The following is a 17764-nucleotide window of genomic DNA, read 5'->3' as shown; positions in this document are numbered from 1 at the left end:
TAGGGCTAACACGACAAGGCGTGACTTGCGCGAGTGCGATATAAAGCCGGAGATACTGCTATTCCCGCATACCTAGAGATCTCGCGCTTTATGTCATTCTTGCGCTAGTCGCTACCTGTTGTGTTAATCCTACTGAGATGAGGTTGGGCAGGGGTTGGTTTGCGTTCCATTAATATAAAAGTAGCATTAATTAGAACAAGTTTTTGCATGTAAACTCATAAAAAAGGTTAGTACTTCGGAGAAAATTTAATTATCTCGTACATTTTTTTACATGGTGTTACTAGAATTATACTTTAAAATCCAACTTCTACTTTCTAGTAGCTTTATCTTATGATGCTGTAAAATTATTCCCGGAAATTCGGAATTCGAAAAAGTAATTAATTAGTATTTGATGGTTTTAACCATTCCACGTCACACTTTTTGTAGCTATATGTAGGCATTTAACTATTCATTTAGAACACCCTATTCTGACTACTGATGATTATTTAAAACTTTATTTAATAAAAACATTCGTTTATTGTTAAAAGAACTTAAAACCAGTTTACAAAGTAGAGCCTATTCCATGCACAATTGCTTCTTTACATTGTTCCTTCCAAAAAACGTTTGAATAGCTGAGAGGACAATTGTTTCCTCGGTTACATCTTTTAAGTACATATATTTGACTTTTAAGCGGATCCGTGAAGCTATTAACAACTTGAGGAAAACAGTGATTAACATTAGTTAGGAGACTAATTTTTGAATCGGTCGCTACTAATGAACGAACGACGTAAAACAGTATGATAAATACTCGTTTAACAACCACATAATCACTTATCGTCAGGTGATACTATTCTACGGCTGCTAACGGATTGACTGCAAGTTTGCAGTGTAATCACCTTTTTGTTGTTGATCTCGGCTGCATGAAGTCGGTTTCTGCTGCACGCAGTTAAGGCATTATCCGAGACTTCGACTGCACGAAGTTGATAACGATTTCACGCAATAACTTCATGCCGCCGAATGAAATATTGTTTATTGCACTATAAAATTACAATGCCAACATAGCACAGTAATGTAAGTATCAGAGTAAGCTTTTTTTTATAGGTAACATCAAGTGACAGGACGAAAATGTCGTGCGCCTGATTGTAAGTTGCACGCCTGTTCGTAACAGTTACTTTGCCACTCAGAGCTTTAAATCGCAAAGATCTGGGGAGCAGTGCGCCCGTCGCCTTATAAGTTGACAAGTGCCATGTGCCTGTAATTTCACCAGCACTGACAGTACTGCTTGACGGCAGAAATAGGTAAAGTGGCAGTACTTCCCTGGATGAACACAAGGAGCTCTACTGCTACTAATTTAACTAATTTAAATTTGAACAAGAGTGACCCTAATTCAGAATTGCACAGCATTTTTTTTTCTATTTCATAATTCCATATACTAGATACCATAGGCGATGCAGGTATACAAATATCAATATACAGCATTGATATACAGGCTTATTTATTTGGTATACTCTACAAATCCCCACTAAAAATCTCCACTGGTGGGGATCCTAAACTTTGATTTAATTTTTACTATTATCTACTAATTTCTTCCAAAAAGTGTAAAAGCTTCGATATCTTGTCAATGTCTGCGTAGCAGTTCCGGTTTTGAAGGGTAAGGGTGCTGGTGAAATTACAGGCGCATGGGACTTGTCTACTTATGTCTCAGGGCGACGGGCGTAGTGACAGTGCCCCTCAAATCCTTGCGATTTAAAGCTCTGAGTGGCATTGCAACTGTTATGGACAGACGTGTAGTTTACCATCAGGCGTACGACTTGTTCGTCCCGTCTCTTGACAGGGCCACAGCTACCGAAATATATTTTCATATAAGTCAATTAATTAAAATCACTTCATTTGAGAGTAATTTTTACTAACAAGCGATTCCAAAATAACACAGATACCCATTAGATAACCTTTGCACAGAATTCACATGATAACAATACGGAGAAGTGAAACATTAAGTTCCCTGCCATACCAATTGTGCCGTTAACTCGACATGGCTGACTCAAACTTACAATTTTTATTATTAATATGTTGTCTAAATAACGTATTGTCTAAGTTAAGTTCGCAACAAAAGGATTGGACATATACAACTAAAGCATTTACATTTTACGGTGAAGAGTGCGTGAGTGATTGTGAGTACAGTCAATGTATTGTCAATTTTGAAGGAGAAATGAGGGCGTGTTACACAACTGATAAAGTGCCCTTCGTCTTCTATACAAGTCAAGCCAGTGATCCTAATAGTACTGAATGTATGAGTAATTGTAAAAAAACAGGAAAAGGATTACAATTGTGTGTAACAAAAAATGGTGTCATCGAATATTGCAACTCCTCACCAGTATCCCCAACAGAAAGAAGTTCGAGAGACCAAATGTGTATTACACCTTGTAAATATAATGTTTTACTAAAATACTACGCCTGCTACACGGGATCGTTTCATGATTATTGCGCTCCACCAGCTTCAGAAAGACCTCAACCTGATAATTCAAAAACTTCTGCAATGGAAAAACCCCAAAATTGCCCACAAATTGTAGAAAAACCTGTAACACAAACGTGCCCACTTTCAACAGAGCAGCCAAATCAAAAGCAATGCAATTGTGATTGTAAGAATAATGCAGAGTATAACAAGAAAGACATTTACTTCAAGATTGAAGCGAATATACCTCATGAAATTGTTGACAAAGTGGAAGGTAACCAATATCACTTTACAATAAATTTTCATAGTAAAACATCTGAAAAGGAGGAGGGTAATAGCGACAGCACTACTGAAAAACCTACAGGGCCAGGACGTGAAGACAACAATGAGCATACAGATCAAACAACTGATTCTCAAGATCATTCACCATACACAAAACCTAATGAAACTGTCTCTGAACATCCTACCACCAACAATGAAGATAACAACCAGAGCGATGAAATAGGGGAAGACATGATTAGGTCAAATTTTGGTCAAGACAGAGAGAATAAACAGGGCTGATCTGGCTTGATTGTAATTACATGTGTGCGTTACTTTTGCTTATCAACGTGTTAAATTAATTCCATATTATATCTTAGACTTATTCCCTGAACAGAGAGAACAGACAACTTCATTGTCACTTTCCATCAGGTAAGATGCGCACTTGTTTTTTATTAAAAAAAATCTATTTATTTTCATTTCAATGTATTGTTATGTTCAATATTCATGATGCTGCAAATAGTGAAGCAATGATAACATCTATACAATTGTAAAAATCGTAGTAAATAGCTCAAATAAATACAGTTATTAATATGTCCTATTGTTTTTTTTGTTTGACGCGTCTGTGTTTCTACAGACGAACCTCTTCCTATTATGTAGTGCGTGGGTGCGAGCTCGTGGGAGGTGATCGGTAAAATCACAGACCATCAGGGGGCCACAACCTCTTATAACAATATTACTTTAACCTTACCTTGATTTTTCGTATCATAATGCGCTTAAAGTAAGGTTATTGTAATGTTAAAACTATGATGTTTTATTGGCAGCTTTGTGACTATTCATTCACTCAGTTCGTACTATGACGCGACTTTAACATTAAAGTAATATTGCTCTTATGTCAAATTTAGCAATCTTATAATAGTTACACGGATGCAATGGAAACAATATTATTTTCAGTTTTATTGTCTTAATATTGATTTGTAACGATTAAAAGTTAAGTTGAACTTATTTATTTACACATATCTCTTCAATATTTTGTTTATTTTTTTATTTAATAACACATAGTAAATAATTTTTCGTTAAATAAAAATACGTGGTGTTCATTTCGTAAAATTATAACTGCGCCATCTATATGCTCTTTGGCGAAACTAACAGTCGACACTAGACTATAGTTCCGAACTCACAACGTGACTATCGAGACTCAGCTTGTTTTATTTATTTATTTTTTTCATGAAAATGCGGAATAATTATTGAAAACAACGTAATATTAATAGATTTTATTATTACATACTTTTCTTTTCTTAACAGTCAAAATTCTCTGAATGTAAATAACATTAAGTACTTAAACATTATACCTCGATAAGACAATTCGGAACATCTAAAAAGAAAGAGATGGCATTATATAGTACACATACCGTTATCTCTTTCCAATTTTTAGTAAGGAATAGACAATATTGGGAAATCATTCGTTCTTTCAATCACTTTTGCAATAATACATTAATTGGATAACAGGTTCGTCATGGTATGAATATGAGTAATATTACAATAAGCTTACTTTAAGCTTACATTGAAATAAGATTGTTTTTAGAAAGGTTATGGTAGGCCCCCGAGGTAGCCTTAACACGTACATTGGGAGACATAATTAATGTGCATTTTGCGCGCGTGTATTTTTGTGTTTCATTTTCTAAGCTACGTATGCAACATCACAGATTACTTAATATGGCAACATCAAAATCGTACTAATAACAATAAGATTCGCTCTGGACCTTTTGGAGGGAAAAGTTTCGTTTTTATTTTGACTTTCAATTATTTTGTGAAATCTAGTTTAAAGTGGAATATGATAGTGCTATTGTGCCTTAATAGCAGATTAAAACGCGAAATTATACGAATCTCGAACTAGGCCACCCGTAGCGGCCCGTTTTAAGGAATCCCGAGTCAATCCAAGCACGCCGCCTCAAATTGCCTATCCTCTTTGTGGCGGCCATATTTACAGAAACATAAACTTCATGTTTAGGCTGATGGCTTTGCCAAAGCCTTAATAAATTTAAAAAAAAACTAATAACAATAATATTTATTTGGTTTGAATGCAGCCGGATCGAAGGAATTTTTGTAAGCATTCGATCTTTAATAATTATAACAAACCAGTGGAGTAATTTCACAAAAAAATTGAATATCATGATGGTGAAAAATCCTGACATTTAATAAACTAAATTATAATAATATTTATTGCCAGAAAATTGTTCCATTATTACTATGTTTGTATGTATACTGACTTCTGCAGGACAGTTCGTTACTATGAATCTCAAACAATACAATCTATTCTCATAATTTGAAATTAAGCAACAATAACAGTAGTAAGTCATAGTGTACATATACCTAATGTGCGTGTGTGTGCGTGAGTGCGTGCCTGCGTATGTTTTTGTTTAAATTTAAAGTAGAAGGGAAACGAGCAGACGAGCTACTTGATGGGAGGTGGTCATCGTCGCCCATGGACATCTGCAACATCAGACGCACATCCTATGCGTTGTTAGAATCTGAGAGCCTTGGTGACACGCTTTTTGAACAACCCCATCTCATAGAAAATACTTTCGAAGGAAGATTATTCCATAGCTTGCAGGTTCGAGGAAGGAACGAATGTAATGCCCGCGTAGTCTTACAATGCCAGGCATCTATTATGTGGTGATGGGCTTTACTCCTTTGGCGGGAGATGGGATGGTGGAAACGAGACGGTGGTACCAGTTCGAAAAGTTTCTCAGAGCACCCCTTTATAAAGACGGTAGAACACACACAGAGAGCCAACGTCTCTCCGTGAACTAAGGGACTCCAAACCGCCTGTAAGTTTGGGATTATCGAGAACACGAACCCTGCGTTGAATGGAGTCAAGTTGATCAAGCTGGTATTTGGAAGCTCCTGGTCAATATTCCATATGAGGCCGTGTTTAAGCGAAAACAGATCATTTTAGGAAAAAAATAAACGTTCTCATTTATAAAAATATGAACTTTATAGAAGGCCAAATACGCACTAAAATATAATATTTATTCAATTTATTTGTTTCACATAAATATTTTTTTTTTGCATTTTACGGTCAAGATCGCACGCAGTGACGTCAATTTAGCAAGGAAGGTTCATTTTTAAGACAACTCAGTTTTGTACCGACTTTAAAAAAGGAGGAGGTTCTCAATTCTGTTTTTTTTTGTGTTTGTTACGCGATAACTCGATTGTGAACCGGTCTTGATGATTCTTTTTTGTTGGAAAGAAGATACATCAGAAATCGTCCCATTTAAATTTGAAAAAATATTTCACCATAGAGGTGTGGCAAAGTAGGGGATGAATGACCTTTGAGGTCGGTTTTTTTAGAACTCTGTACTGAGATTATTATTTCATCACCAACAACCTAATAAACGTGAGCTTATTAGCTCTAATTAAAAATACTATTATTAATATGACGTTGGTACTTACCGTTCTCTTAATACAGGATCTAAACCAACAGTAGGTTCATCCAAAATCAGCAACTCAGGTTCATGAACCAGCGCAGCAGCAAGGGAAACTCGTCTCTGCTGTCCTCCTGATAAGGACTTGACGAATCGTCCCCCGTCAGGCAACTCTAATAGGGAGCTTAGGAAGTCGAATCTTTCGCTGAGGCGAGACAATTTCATTCCATATATTCTACCGAAGTAGTATATTGCGTCACGTACTGTGAATTCACCGACGAGGGCTATGTCCTGTAGGCAATACAGTCTACATTAAAAATAAAGTACTGTAAAATCGAGTGTTTTACCCTTTTATTATTCTTCCTCTTTAGTTATATTAAACCGACTTCAAAAAAGGAGGGTGTTTTTAATTTGACGTCTTTGAAGTCTTTCACTTGCGTGTTTCGCTTGCTTGCGTCGTCTGGGTACACGGCGTAGAAATCTGTCTTCCGCGCAAAGGCGTTCATGAGTCTTCCGCTTTGCTTTGCGGAGAGACTTGCGCGCATGCGCGGCGCCTTATCTTTGGTTGTAGACACTGCTGCTCTGTTATTGGCCTGTGGTGCTGTCCTCTACAAATGTTCCCTGTTGCTTGCGTGGAAATATTATGCTTGCTACATAACTCACGCACCGCAAAGAAATCCAATGCAAAGCAAGCGGCCGGCGCAAGCGAGCGAGTCGTGAACGGTCCTGCCTGCGCGTATGCGACAGATCTTTGCGTATGCGCGAAGCGAGTCACGCAAGAAAGCGAAAAATGCAAGTGAAAGAAAAAAAATGAATCGTAATGGCATAAGGCATTAATAAAGGTATTGGCGTATTAATAATGTAGCCGTGGCAGCCCAATACCTGACCTATTGAATTGACCTATCGCCTCTCAAATAGGCTCAGACCTCTGAGTTTCTCGGAATTTATGTGCGAATTTCAATTTGAAGTTTACCATGATCTTTTCAGTGAATGAAAATGTTGTTATGAAACCTGCACGTCAAAGAAGCTTCACATCCTTTGGGAAATGTCTGACGTCTCCAACCCGCATTGGGCCAGTCTGGCGGAATATGATCTAAACCCTCGCCTGAGAGGGGAGACCCGTGCCTAGCACGTATAACTGGGTTGATGATGATGATGGTATCCACGATTACATAAGTCACTGGTTTGATCTAGTTTGAAGGGTAATAATAATAATAATAACGCGCACATACTCATAGCCGTGCACTAGGGAAACACTGTATCGCAGGTGCCATGGACACACACATAGACAACCACAAATTATACCCAAAACACATACAAATATTTCTCCTGACACGGGAATCGAACCCGGGACCTCTGCGTGACAGTCCGCCATGGTAACCGTTCGGCCACGGAGGCAGTTAATTAGGAGTAAAAGTTAGTTAGGAGGGTAAGGGTGCTGGTGAAATTACAGGCACATGGGACTTGTCAACTTATGTCTCAGGGTGACGGGCGCAGTGACAGTGCCCCTAAGATCTTTGCTATTAAAACCTCTAAGTGGCACTACAGACAAGCATGTACCTTACCATCAGGCGCACGACTTGTCCATCCCGTCACATGATATTATATATTAAAAAAAACTGCTATTTCTAAAGCTATTCTAGACGAATGCTCTTACCTGTGGCATATACCCCACTCGTGGCCCAGGGACTCCACTTCCCTTTTCTCCTGGTCTTCCCCCGAGGACCCATATGTTGCCGCTGTTCAGCGTCCGTCTGCCCACTATGCAGGAGAGGAGCGTGGTCTTGCCACAACCTGATGGGCCCAGTAATCCGTAGCTGCAATGAAAAAAAGACATAAGCTAGGAAGAAATTTATTGATCTTTAACGTTGTAATGCAATGAGAGTTCAGAGTGTCAGATTATTATAGTAGTAGTAGCATAGTGCAATGAAGTAAACTGGCGGCAGAAATAGGCAATAGAAAGGTGGCAGTCGGACGAACTCTTTCACAAAAAGCTCTACTTCTATCACACTCATGTGAGTACATGGCATCCGCGACACAGGGTTTCCCTAGTGCAGGACTATGAGTGATTTATTTATTGACCACCTCAGAGGCCCAGCGGTTTATGCTGTGGGCGCTGGATAAGGAGGCCGCGGGTGCGATTTCCGGTAAGACCAAATTTGGAAAATGAACTTTTCCGTATTGATTCTGGTCTGAGTGTTCCGGGGTAGTGCCCCAGAGTCAACTCAGTTGCTCTGGTACTCATAGTACAGGGAATTCCCTAGTTTGAGACCAGGCAAAGGGTGCGTTTATAATATAATTACAATATTATTATCCATGGTAACACAAACTGCCGTTTCAGAAGACTATTCCAGTAATTGAATCTAACCTCAACAGGTTATTCAAATTGTTGTTGTATTATATGTTATTATACGAATAAATGATTATAAATAAATCATCAGAGCGGTGGTAACCCAGTGGAAGAACAGTTGTTTTTCTTCTAAGAGGTTTACGGTTGGAATTTCTGCGGCGGCATGTAACTATGACTTTAATTTCTAAGAACATTTAGAAATGTTTAGTAGCAACATGGACCAATAATTAAAATGGACTGTTAATCGCGATTAGCAACGCTATCTTGTATCGCGTACAAGATAGCGTGGTTCGGTATTTAGTACCTAATTGCTACACTAGATGTCGCGGCGGGTACCAAATAGCTATTTTTGTAAGTAATTTCATCAATTGAAAAAAAAAAATCAAAGCTACTCTAAAATTTCTAGTGGTAACAAACAAATCAACTAGATGGCGCTTATTGCACAGAGTTGTATGGGTACTGCTGGCTATTCTTTTATTTTGTTTAGGGTTAGCGATGGTTAGCGCCATCTACCCATATTAGGAAGCGTTAATTTATAAATAAGTTTGTAACACACAATTACCTATTGACTATTGACATGCATATTTCAACTTATCCGAAGAAAAAAGTCCGATGTGATTATATAGCGAAAAGATAATAAGTACGTTACGAGAATAATTTCGTTACTCAAACTAAGGCCTATTGAAAAGGTGTTTTGAGAATTAATATATTTTATTTCGTTTCGGAAATATAAAATCCAACAATGGTCGATCGATCTGACTACCACAGCGAAAAAGAACGAACGAAAATTAAATGTACCATATCCTGAGAACAATTAGTCTTGCACATAGATTTTTGTTCTACGGATGAGTCGATTTGTCAGAGTTCAGAAAATAATTATAGCTCATGATATGACAAGGAAAAAAAACGAAGTTCTTATATTTCATATTAAAGAGGAATAATTGATATCCAGGACCATTTAAACTACTTTTTGGCTATTGATCAACGCCATTTAAGGTAAGACGGAATTTTGACCTTTTTCAGAGTTACGATCTATAGTATGAAGATTATCAGATCTATTGAGTTATTGATCCATAGTAGCAATAAATCTCGTTAAACGTCGTGATTAAACCTGCTTTTCGAAGAAGATTCAATACCCTTGAAAATCGAGTTAAGTCCCCAACCTGGGGGTCTACTCTAGATCTCCGTCCGACATCCGTCCGAAACAATTACTGTCAAATAAGTAATATTCGACAAAATTAAAAGACAAGTATCAAGTATGAAGCTTCATTCGCATCACGCGTCTTTTCATTTGGTCAAGTATTGCTTATTTGGCAGTAATTGTTTCGGACGGATGTCGGACGGAGATCTAGAGTAAACCCCCTGTATCGAATCGGCCTTTGGGCCTTAGAGAAGACCCGTGCAAAGGGTGATGATGAAGAAATCTGTCGTCCGTTAACTAAAATGCGGCAAAGTGACAAAGTATTTTTAAAGATATCATAAAAAATCATAACCCAGTTTTAGAATATTTAAATTGTTTCATGATATTTCAGCATTGTTAGGGTAGGTTCCGACAAGTCGACCACGTTAACTAATTTTAACTGTTTTCAAAAGAGAATTTTGTGCTTTATTTTTTTCTGATTAAAACGGATATTTGACCATTTGTCACTTAACCGCATCTTAGTTAGTGGACGGCAGAAATATATTACTTACATAATCCCACTATCCACAGTCATGTCTAGATTTTCAAGCACAGGTTTGTAATCAGGTTTGTTTTTTCTGCCATAGTGTTTGCAGGCTCCTTCTACCACCACTGCCGCGGGGCGCCCCGCCATGGTTGGAAGTTATGCGCCTTACTGACAGGACATAGTTCTGAGGGTAGAAGAAAGAAATAGGTAAGTATTTGTTGAAGATATTACAAGTGGTATTGAAATATTTGGAGAGTAGTAAATAAATAAATAACATATACACTCATAGCCCCGTACTAGGGAAACCATGTATCACGGGTGCCATGGACACACACATAGATAGACAACCATAAATTACACACAAACTCAGGAGAGAAATAAATGTAGGCCATACAAATATTTCTCCCGGCCCGGGAATCGCACCCGGGACCTCAGTGCGGCAGTCCATCATGGTCACCATTTGGCTACTTAGTCAGGCCAAGGAGGCAGGAGAGTGCTGGCTAAGTTAACATTGCATTAAAACCTTGGAATGGCAGGCGTGCGATAAAAAAGCCCTAGCCTGAGTATACCTGGCAGCGCACTATAGAGAGCGATTTCAAGGCTATCCTAATACGCTCTATAGCACAGCAAAGTGGGTTTTTTCGATACATTTCAATAACGGGAGTTGGTAAGACTAAGTTTGTATTTCGTCCGTCACTTTTAATCGTGTGTGACCGAAATAAGCATCTGTATGCATAGAATCAGCAGTGCTCTGAATCGAGTGTTTAATATCGCCGTCACAGACGCCTATAATGAATGCACGGGTGACCTGTGCGGAGTTCACGTGGAGCATGTTCTGTACGGAGCAATCCGCATCACTGTAGAACGATGTTTTAAAGCCACACGTGTTACTCCGTTCCGGCGCTTCGCGCGGACGGTTCGCAGATAAATCCGCACTGCTCCGAAACCAGCCTGAAAGCGTTTGCGCCTTCAGCCGATTCGTATTAGTTCCGAAGTGGGTCCGAGTTTTCTAAACTTGTATAGTCTCGGATTAGGAATGAATACGAATTGGATGCGGTGCGTAAACGCTCTTATTAGTCTCACTAACTCCCCGTATCGAAATCATCTACGTTATAAAGCAGTAAAAATCTACAACAAATTATATACCACTCTAAAAACAATACAAAAAAACCCACATTTTGTAATAAACTCAAATTATTACTGAATCAAAAAGCTATTAAATTTGAAGATAACTGTGTTAAGGTAATATTAATATTAATTTACTTCACTGAAGCCGAGTACCCACTAGCGAGCTGTAACTGTAACCGTTGCCTGTTATGTAACAAAAAATCATAGTGTGTACGTGTTTTGCGAGCTTGCAGCGAGCGGTACGTGCGCGGTTCGCAGTGAGCCGTCTAGTTGAAGCCTGCTTCAAGCGTGCATACTAGAACTCGTTACTGTATCTGCACGTTACAGTTCGCTAATGAGTGCCCGGCTTTATATGTAACTATTTACTTGCAATCAAATTTTTAATTTAAGCTCATAAGAATTATCCTTTGTTTTGCCTTTACTGGGTGCATGTAACATTTTAAATGTATACGTGTCTACCAATGCAAATGAATAAATAAATAAAGAAGACTGCGTAAGACAGGGTGAACTGGCGACATCTCGTGAAAATTTTATGTACTACAAACGAATGATGGAACGATAACAGATCATTTAGTGACATTTGAATAGTGATAAAAAAATACAATGTACCCATAATCATATAGTACCTTTGGTGAAATAAGGTTACGTCAGCAAAGTGACAAGTTTTCAGAAGAGAGGTAAAGTTTAACAATTCTATGTACGAAATTAGTAGTTAATTATTTTATGCTTAAATAGGAGACAGTCCCATATCTTTCTACATAAGTTTTGCCAAGTACCAGTGTGCTGCGATAATGTCCGGATATATCTACCGACTTAAAGGGCAACTCACGTACCCCGTGTGCCTATACGCCTCAGGCCCTCAACTAGCGTGTTCGTTTCCTGCAGCGAACCATAAACCCCGGCGAGTTCATACCCAAGTCCGTGTCTGCCAGAGACGCCCGTGAAGGCGTATGACTGGTGGAGGGCTTGGCTCGGACGCCCGCCGTACCCTGATCTTGCCGTCGAGCCCGTAGTCTCTCCGGAAAACCCTATCTCTCGGGTCAGTAGATACGGACGCTTAAATAGGAGTCATAAAATTTCATATATCGTCGGGGATGAGGCAATTACGCGCCATTGGATTGGATTATGAGTTTCCAGTTCAGTAATTTAGTGATCAAACCAAATCCGCGTAAATATCGTGGCAACCAAATTAGCGTGATTTACGGGAATCTATTGTTATCAGTCCGTAGACAACATAAATACTGTGCAAAAGTGTATTTGAAATCATATATAAAAATAATGAAAAACAGCGGACCGAGATGAGACCCTTGAGGACTTAAAATCTTTGAGAGCGACAAGTTGACTTCTATTACTAAAGTAGTCATAGTTTCGTTTGTACTCGTGTAAGACGCAGATTACAATGCGAAAGGAAGTCGATTGAATAGTGAGGCAAATCAACAATTAACAACGTAATGGTAGTTGCATGCATCGGTTGGCACATTCTTAATTATCATAGATGATGGTATAAAAGGTTCTAAATTAGATGGTTTGAGTAATTGTTACACCTACAGTAAAATAATTACATTTTTTATAAAAAAAGGCCTGAAAAGTTTGCTTTCCGCTTGCGTTGTGTTCGTTATGTCTATTTGCCAAATTTTATTGAAATCGGTTAATGGAAAGTGGGTGAAATATACTACAATAAACCGGTTTCATCCCCTAATTTTCCACCCTTAGAGGAGAAATATTTTCATCCAATTTGAATGGGATTAATACAGAGACCTTTACCTTTCCAACAAAAAAAGAATCATCGAAATCTTTTCTCGAAATAGGTTAATAAAGATTGATTTATAGGCGGAATGTTTTATGTTTGAATTGATGCAAATTATAATATAAAATATAAACGATTTAGCAATAGCGTGACACAAAAATCAACAACGATAAAACTTTGATTTTTTTTTTTTTTTTTTTTTAAGTAAGTAAGTAAATTATTTATTTCCTCTACAAAATTCTGCACTAAACTTAACTTACATTGAGTGAACACAATAATTAAATACAGAAGACAATTCGTAGAGGCTGGAGCCTAAACTAGGATTCCCTGTGATTTAGGTCACCAGGCCTCCACCTCCAGAAAAAAAAAAAATGATTAAATGCTTAAAATGAATAAATTTATACAAAGGTTTTAGAAAGAGAAAAAAAAAAGAGAAAAATTATAATAATAACATACTCTAAAAACAACACTTTTTAGCCAAAAACGTATTGACAATTCAGTATATAAAAGTAAGTAGCTGGATGTGATTGTAATATGTGTGAGTGTGAGTGAGCGAGCGAGTGTGTGTGTGTGTGTGTGAGTTTGCGTGTGTGTGTGAGTGCGCGTGTGTGTGTTTGCGTGTGTGTGTGTATGTATGCATGAGCGTGTGTGCATGCGCATGTAAAACTTTAGTAATTGCACAAATGAATGAGGGAGTGAACAGTTTGGAGAATTAACAGTTAGAACTGTTTTTAGAATAGAATTATACAACTATAGCGATCAATTGCTCAGTATCCTCATAATTATGTTTCAATAGCCAGTCAACTACGGTCCTTTTGCAACTGTACGTGTTTAACGAATATATTTTATTTACTGAGTTGCATTTGTTGTAAAGGTTTGAACCAAGAAAATCGAAAAATCTTTGGGCAAAAGTAGTTTTACATAGCTTACTGGGACAAACTAGGTCAAATCTTCTTATTTTCTGGGAGAAGGTTGGATCAAACGTCAAAAGGGAGTGTTTTTTCAGAATGGTATTCGCGATATATAACTGGCGAACTGTTAGTACTTTGCATTCATTGTAAAGTTTTACCAACCATATACAGCCGGTGCGGGATTTTTTAAAATAATTCCTGACGCCATATCCCTATTTTTTATATATTTTATTTTTTCTCCAAAGCTAACAAATACTAAAATTTGGATGGTGAGAAAAAGGCTCTATATCTACATAGAAGTCACTACACCTGTACAAGGAGTCACTACGTCTGTATAGTGACTTTTTCACAGTACATTATATATAACAATACTCTCGTAACTCTCGTAGAGAGGCGAAATACGTGTAGGGTAGGGTATGTTTTTGGTGTTGGTGTTTGTGACTGTGGTACTTGCGCTTCTGTTTTTTATTTTATAAATTTGATGGGCAATACATTGCCCATAAAATTCAGTTAATTTTCCCACCTACAGGCGGGATAATGAACAGAATGGAAAAAATACTAGAAACAAGGAAGCTTGGCTCTAAGGCTCACGGAGTAGTAAATTACTATCTAATATTTCACATTGTATTTGAAATTGTAATATTCTGACATTCATAATTTAAAATAAATTACTTTATTATATAGTACTTACGATATCTTATAATACGATACGGGATGCGGGAGCAACTCTAGTACTAGATTATAATTATGCATTTAGTTATTATTGAGTGTTGTCAAGAACAAAGCATTGTTTTTATAACAAATACGTAAAACTAATATAATTATTAATAATTCTCTTCATTCTCACGGTCGAAACTTTAATTATATCAGAATAGTTTCAGGCAAGTTTTAATGTTGTTTTATTCAAATAAAAACACAACTGAGCGACTAAATATAATCTGGAATCCTGTTAACGTTATGAATAATTTTTTGTCTTGTATGATATTCAAATTATTGGTTAGTCAGGGCTGAATAAGTCTGGGTTTGAGGTTATAAACGTGATGCAAAATTGCAAAAGCACCTTTTTTTTTTTTTTTGAGCACCTAGTAGGTTGACGTTTTTGGGCACTTTTTTCTGTGCCTTAAAATAATTACAGTACAAAAAAGGTTCTGGCATGATAATTAAGTAAGTGTTCACAATTATAAAAATATTCGTTCCAAATTCCAGTTTGACGTAAAACCCGTCTATAATAAAATTACTCTTGCAAAAATTGTGGGATTGTTGAAAGTTGAATAGTAACATTACTTTTAGATAATTTTTGATGAGTTATCATTTTTATAATATCAAGGTGACGGGACGAATAAGTCGTGCACTTGATGGTAAGCTACACGCCTGTTCATAACAGTTGCAGTGCCACTCAGAGCTTTAAATCGCAAAGATCTGAGGGACACTGGCACTGCGCCCTTCACCCTGAGACATAAGTTGACAAGTCCCATGTGCCTGTAATTTCGCCAACATCCTTACCCTTCTAAACCGGAACGCAGTAATGCTAACATTACAGCATGGCGGCAGGAACTCTTTCACAAGGATCTCTACTGCTGTTAAAAATTGTCTAGTTTAAATTGATAGTTATTGTACCAGTACGAAGCGGTCTTTTGCTTCAAAAGTTGGAAAATATGGGTATAAGGGATAATCAGTTTCGTTTGTTCACCGATTACTTGACAAATAGGCGTCAAAGAGTTAAGGTGGGTGAGGTAACTAGCAACGACCTGCCCATTGCTTACTGCGTGTCGCAAGGAAGTTGAATTTTTATTATTCTCTTTGTTTTATATTTTCATCCCGTTTAGTTAAGAACTCATATTATTTCATACTTAAGTTTGTTTATGCATGCTGTGTTCACTTTTAATTAGTTATACAATTAGTTAAGATATATCAAGAATGTAATCAATGTATGGAGGTATTGTTGTTATAACTGTAAGTGAATCTAAATAAATAAATAAAAAAATAAAAATAAATAAGTGTATTGAGCCCCATACTGTCCGTATCTACCGACCCGAGAGATAGGGAGTTGCCGGGAGACTAGGGGCTTGATAGACTGCGTGAAACAGGCGTTTGTTGGAGTGCGCGATTGTGCGCGCGATTGATAAGCGCAATCGGGCGTCTTTCCCTTTTCCGTCCAACATCTTTACACGCGCTAGATTGCGGGTTGCTATGACAAGTGGGATCGCTTGTGTTATGATTTTTTTAATATTGATTCTGTCGGTTACACTTCAATATATATAAAAAAAAACAGTTGAACTGAAAAGGATAACCTTAGTTTCTGTTATAATTTCTATTTGATGTAATTTTGTCGGGAAATACCGAAATATCATTTGCAATAAAAAAAGGCGGCGGTTATGGCTGGATATAATCAAAAATATTCCAGAATTCTACTGCCTCCGTGGCCGAACGGTTACCATGCCGTCACTGTCACGCAGAGGTCCCCGGTTCGATTCTCGGGCCGGGAGAAATATTTGTATGGCCTACATTTATTTCTGTCGTGAGTTTATTTTATAACTACACACTCAACATACCCTGTGTCGCGGGTGCTATGGATACACACATAAACAACCACAAATTACACCCAAACTAATTATAAATTAAGGAATGTACTTGAGTTTCAAATCTTGCGTCTTACGTATGTACGCACAATGTTCAGATAATAAGTGGTTAGTTTTCTGTGTCAAGTGTTTAAGTCGGTTTGTCATGCCGGATGGTTACCAGCCTTGAACGGTGACCGTGGGAGAAATCGACAGAATACTGCCTTTTCATTATTGGACTGAAAGCACTACTTTTAGTAAAAACATTGTCATCAGTAAACTCAGTTTTATGCTTTGAATTCTTAGACAGAATTGTTTGTAAAATACTAAAAACCTCGTAGGACGGGTGCGGTTTGTAATATATAACAACAAATGACATATTTTTGGTAGATATAATGCTCAACGGCTCAACAGGTATAATTAATTTATAGTATACAGACATTTGACGTATTCTTGCATGATATAAAGCTCACTGGGTATAATAGACGATTCGTATAACAACTTTCAGTCTAATATACCGATGGCATAATGTTCATTTTATATTAACCCTTCAGATATAACATGCACTTAGTATAATGTATTATTAATATAATTCCAGTGGTGTTTAGGTGTAATGGTGAATGAACCGAATTTGTTTGCATTTGCTAGTTGGATTGAACTCCTCGTGTGGGTTTAGGTTAGGTTAGTATTATATATGACAAAGCTGTACGAGTCGAGCGAGCACAGCGAGCGTGCCGCGGCAGCGGCCGGAGAATGCCAGAATCGAATTTGTTTGCATTTGCTAGTTGGTTCGACCTCCTCCTGTGGGTTTAGGGTAGGTTAGTCTGCGACAAAGCTGCACGAGTCAACAGAGCGTAACGAGCGTGTTGCGGCAGCGGCCGACGGGTGCCAGAACCGAATTTCTTTGCATTTCCAAGTTGGTTCAATCTCCTCCTGTGGTTTAGGTTAGGTTAGTATATGCAATTAGATATTCTATTTAAAGTGTTAATAAATATATTTTACAACATAAAGAGCACTTAAAGCTATACAAAACAATTATACTTTGCGATTGTAGCTACATTTAATGACAAAAAAAATCTTGTCAACATAATTTAGGGTGCTTTAACTATTCGTAAAACGAAATATTGTGTTATATTATTGTATTACATTATACTGGTAGTACTTATACCATTTGTTAATATTATATCACCTAATCATTATATCAATGTTTGTTATACTGAAGGTTCATTATACACAATTAAATTATGCTTTTTGTTGATAATATACAGTGAGTGATTTGATTACAT

General features: G+C 37.4%; 1 protein-coding gene across 1 annotated transcript in view; it reads right to left on the bottom strand.

Annotated features, from left to right (window-relative positions):
* The window catches only part of LOC113232624 (ABC transporter G family member 20-like), an 85303-nt gene that overhangs the window by 18955 nt on the left and 48584 nt on the right, over window positions 1-17764 (bottom strand). Inside the window, exons 2-5 of the mRNA XM_026467395.1 lie at window positions 10160-10318; window positions 7775-7934; window positions 6146-6408; window positions 4315-4375 (exon numbers count right to left, since the gene is read on the bottom strand). Coding sequence (XP_026323180.1) covers window positions 4315-4375; window positions 6146-6408; window positions 7775-7934; window positions 10160-10281 — 606 coding nt within the window. The 5' untranslated portion in view covers window positions 10282-10318. The remainder of the gene's footprint in view (window positions 1-4314; window positions 4376-6145; window positions 6409-7774; window positions 7935-10159; window positions 10319-17764) is intronic.

The sequence above is a fragment of the Hyposmocoma kahamanoa genome, unplaced genomic scaffold, assembly GCF_003589595.1.
Source record: "Hyposmocoma kahamanoa isolate Upper Pololo Valley unplaced genomic scaffold, ASM358959v1 76, whole genome shotgun sequence".
Taxonomy (NCBI): Eukaryota; Metazoa; Arthropoda; class Insecta; order Lepidoptera; family Cosmopterigidae; genus Hyposmocoma; species Hyposmocoma kahamanoa.
This window is presented reverse-complemented; position numbering and strand designations above follow the sequence as displayed.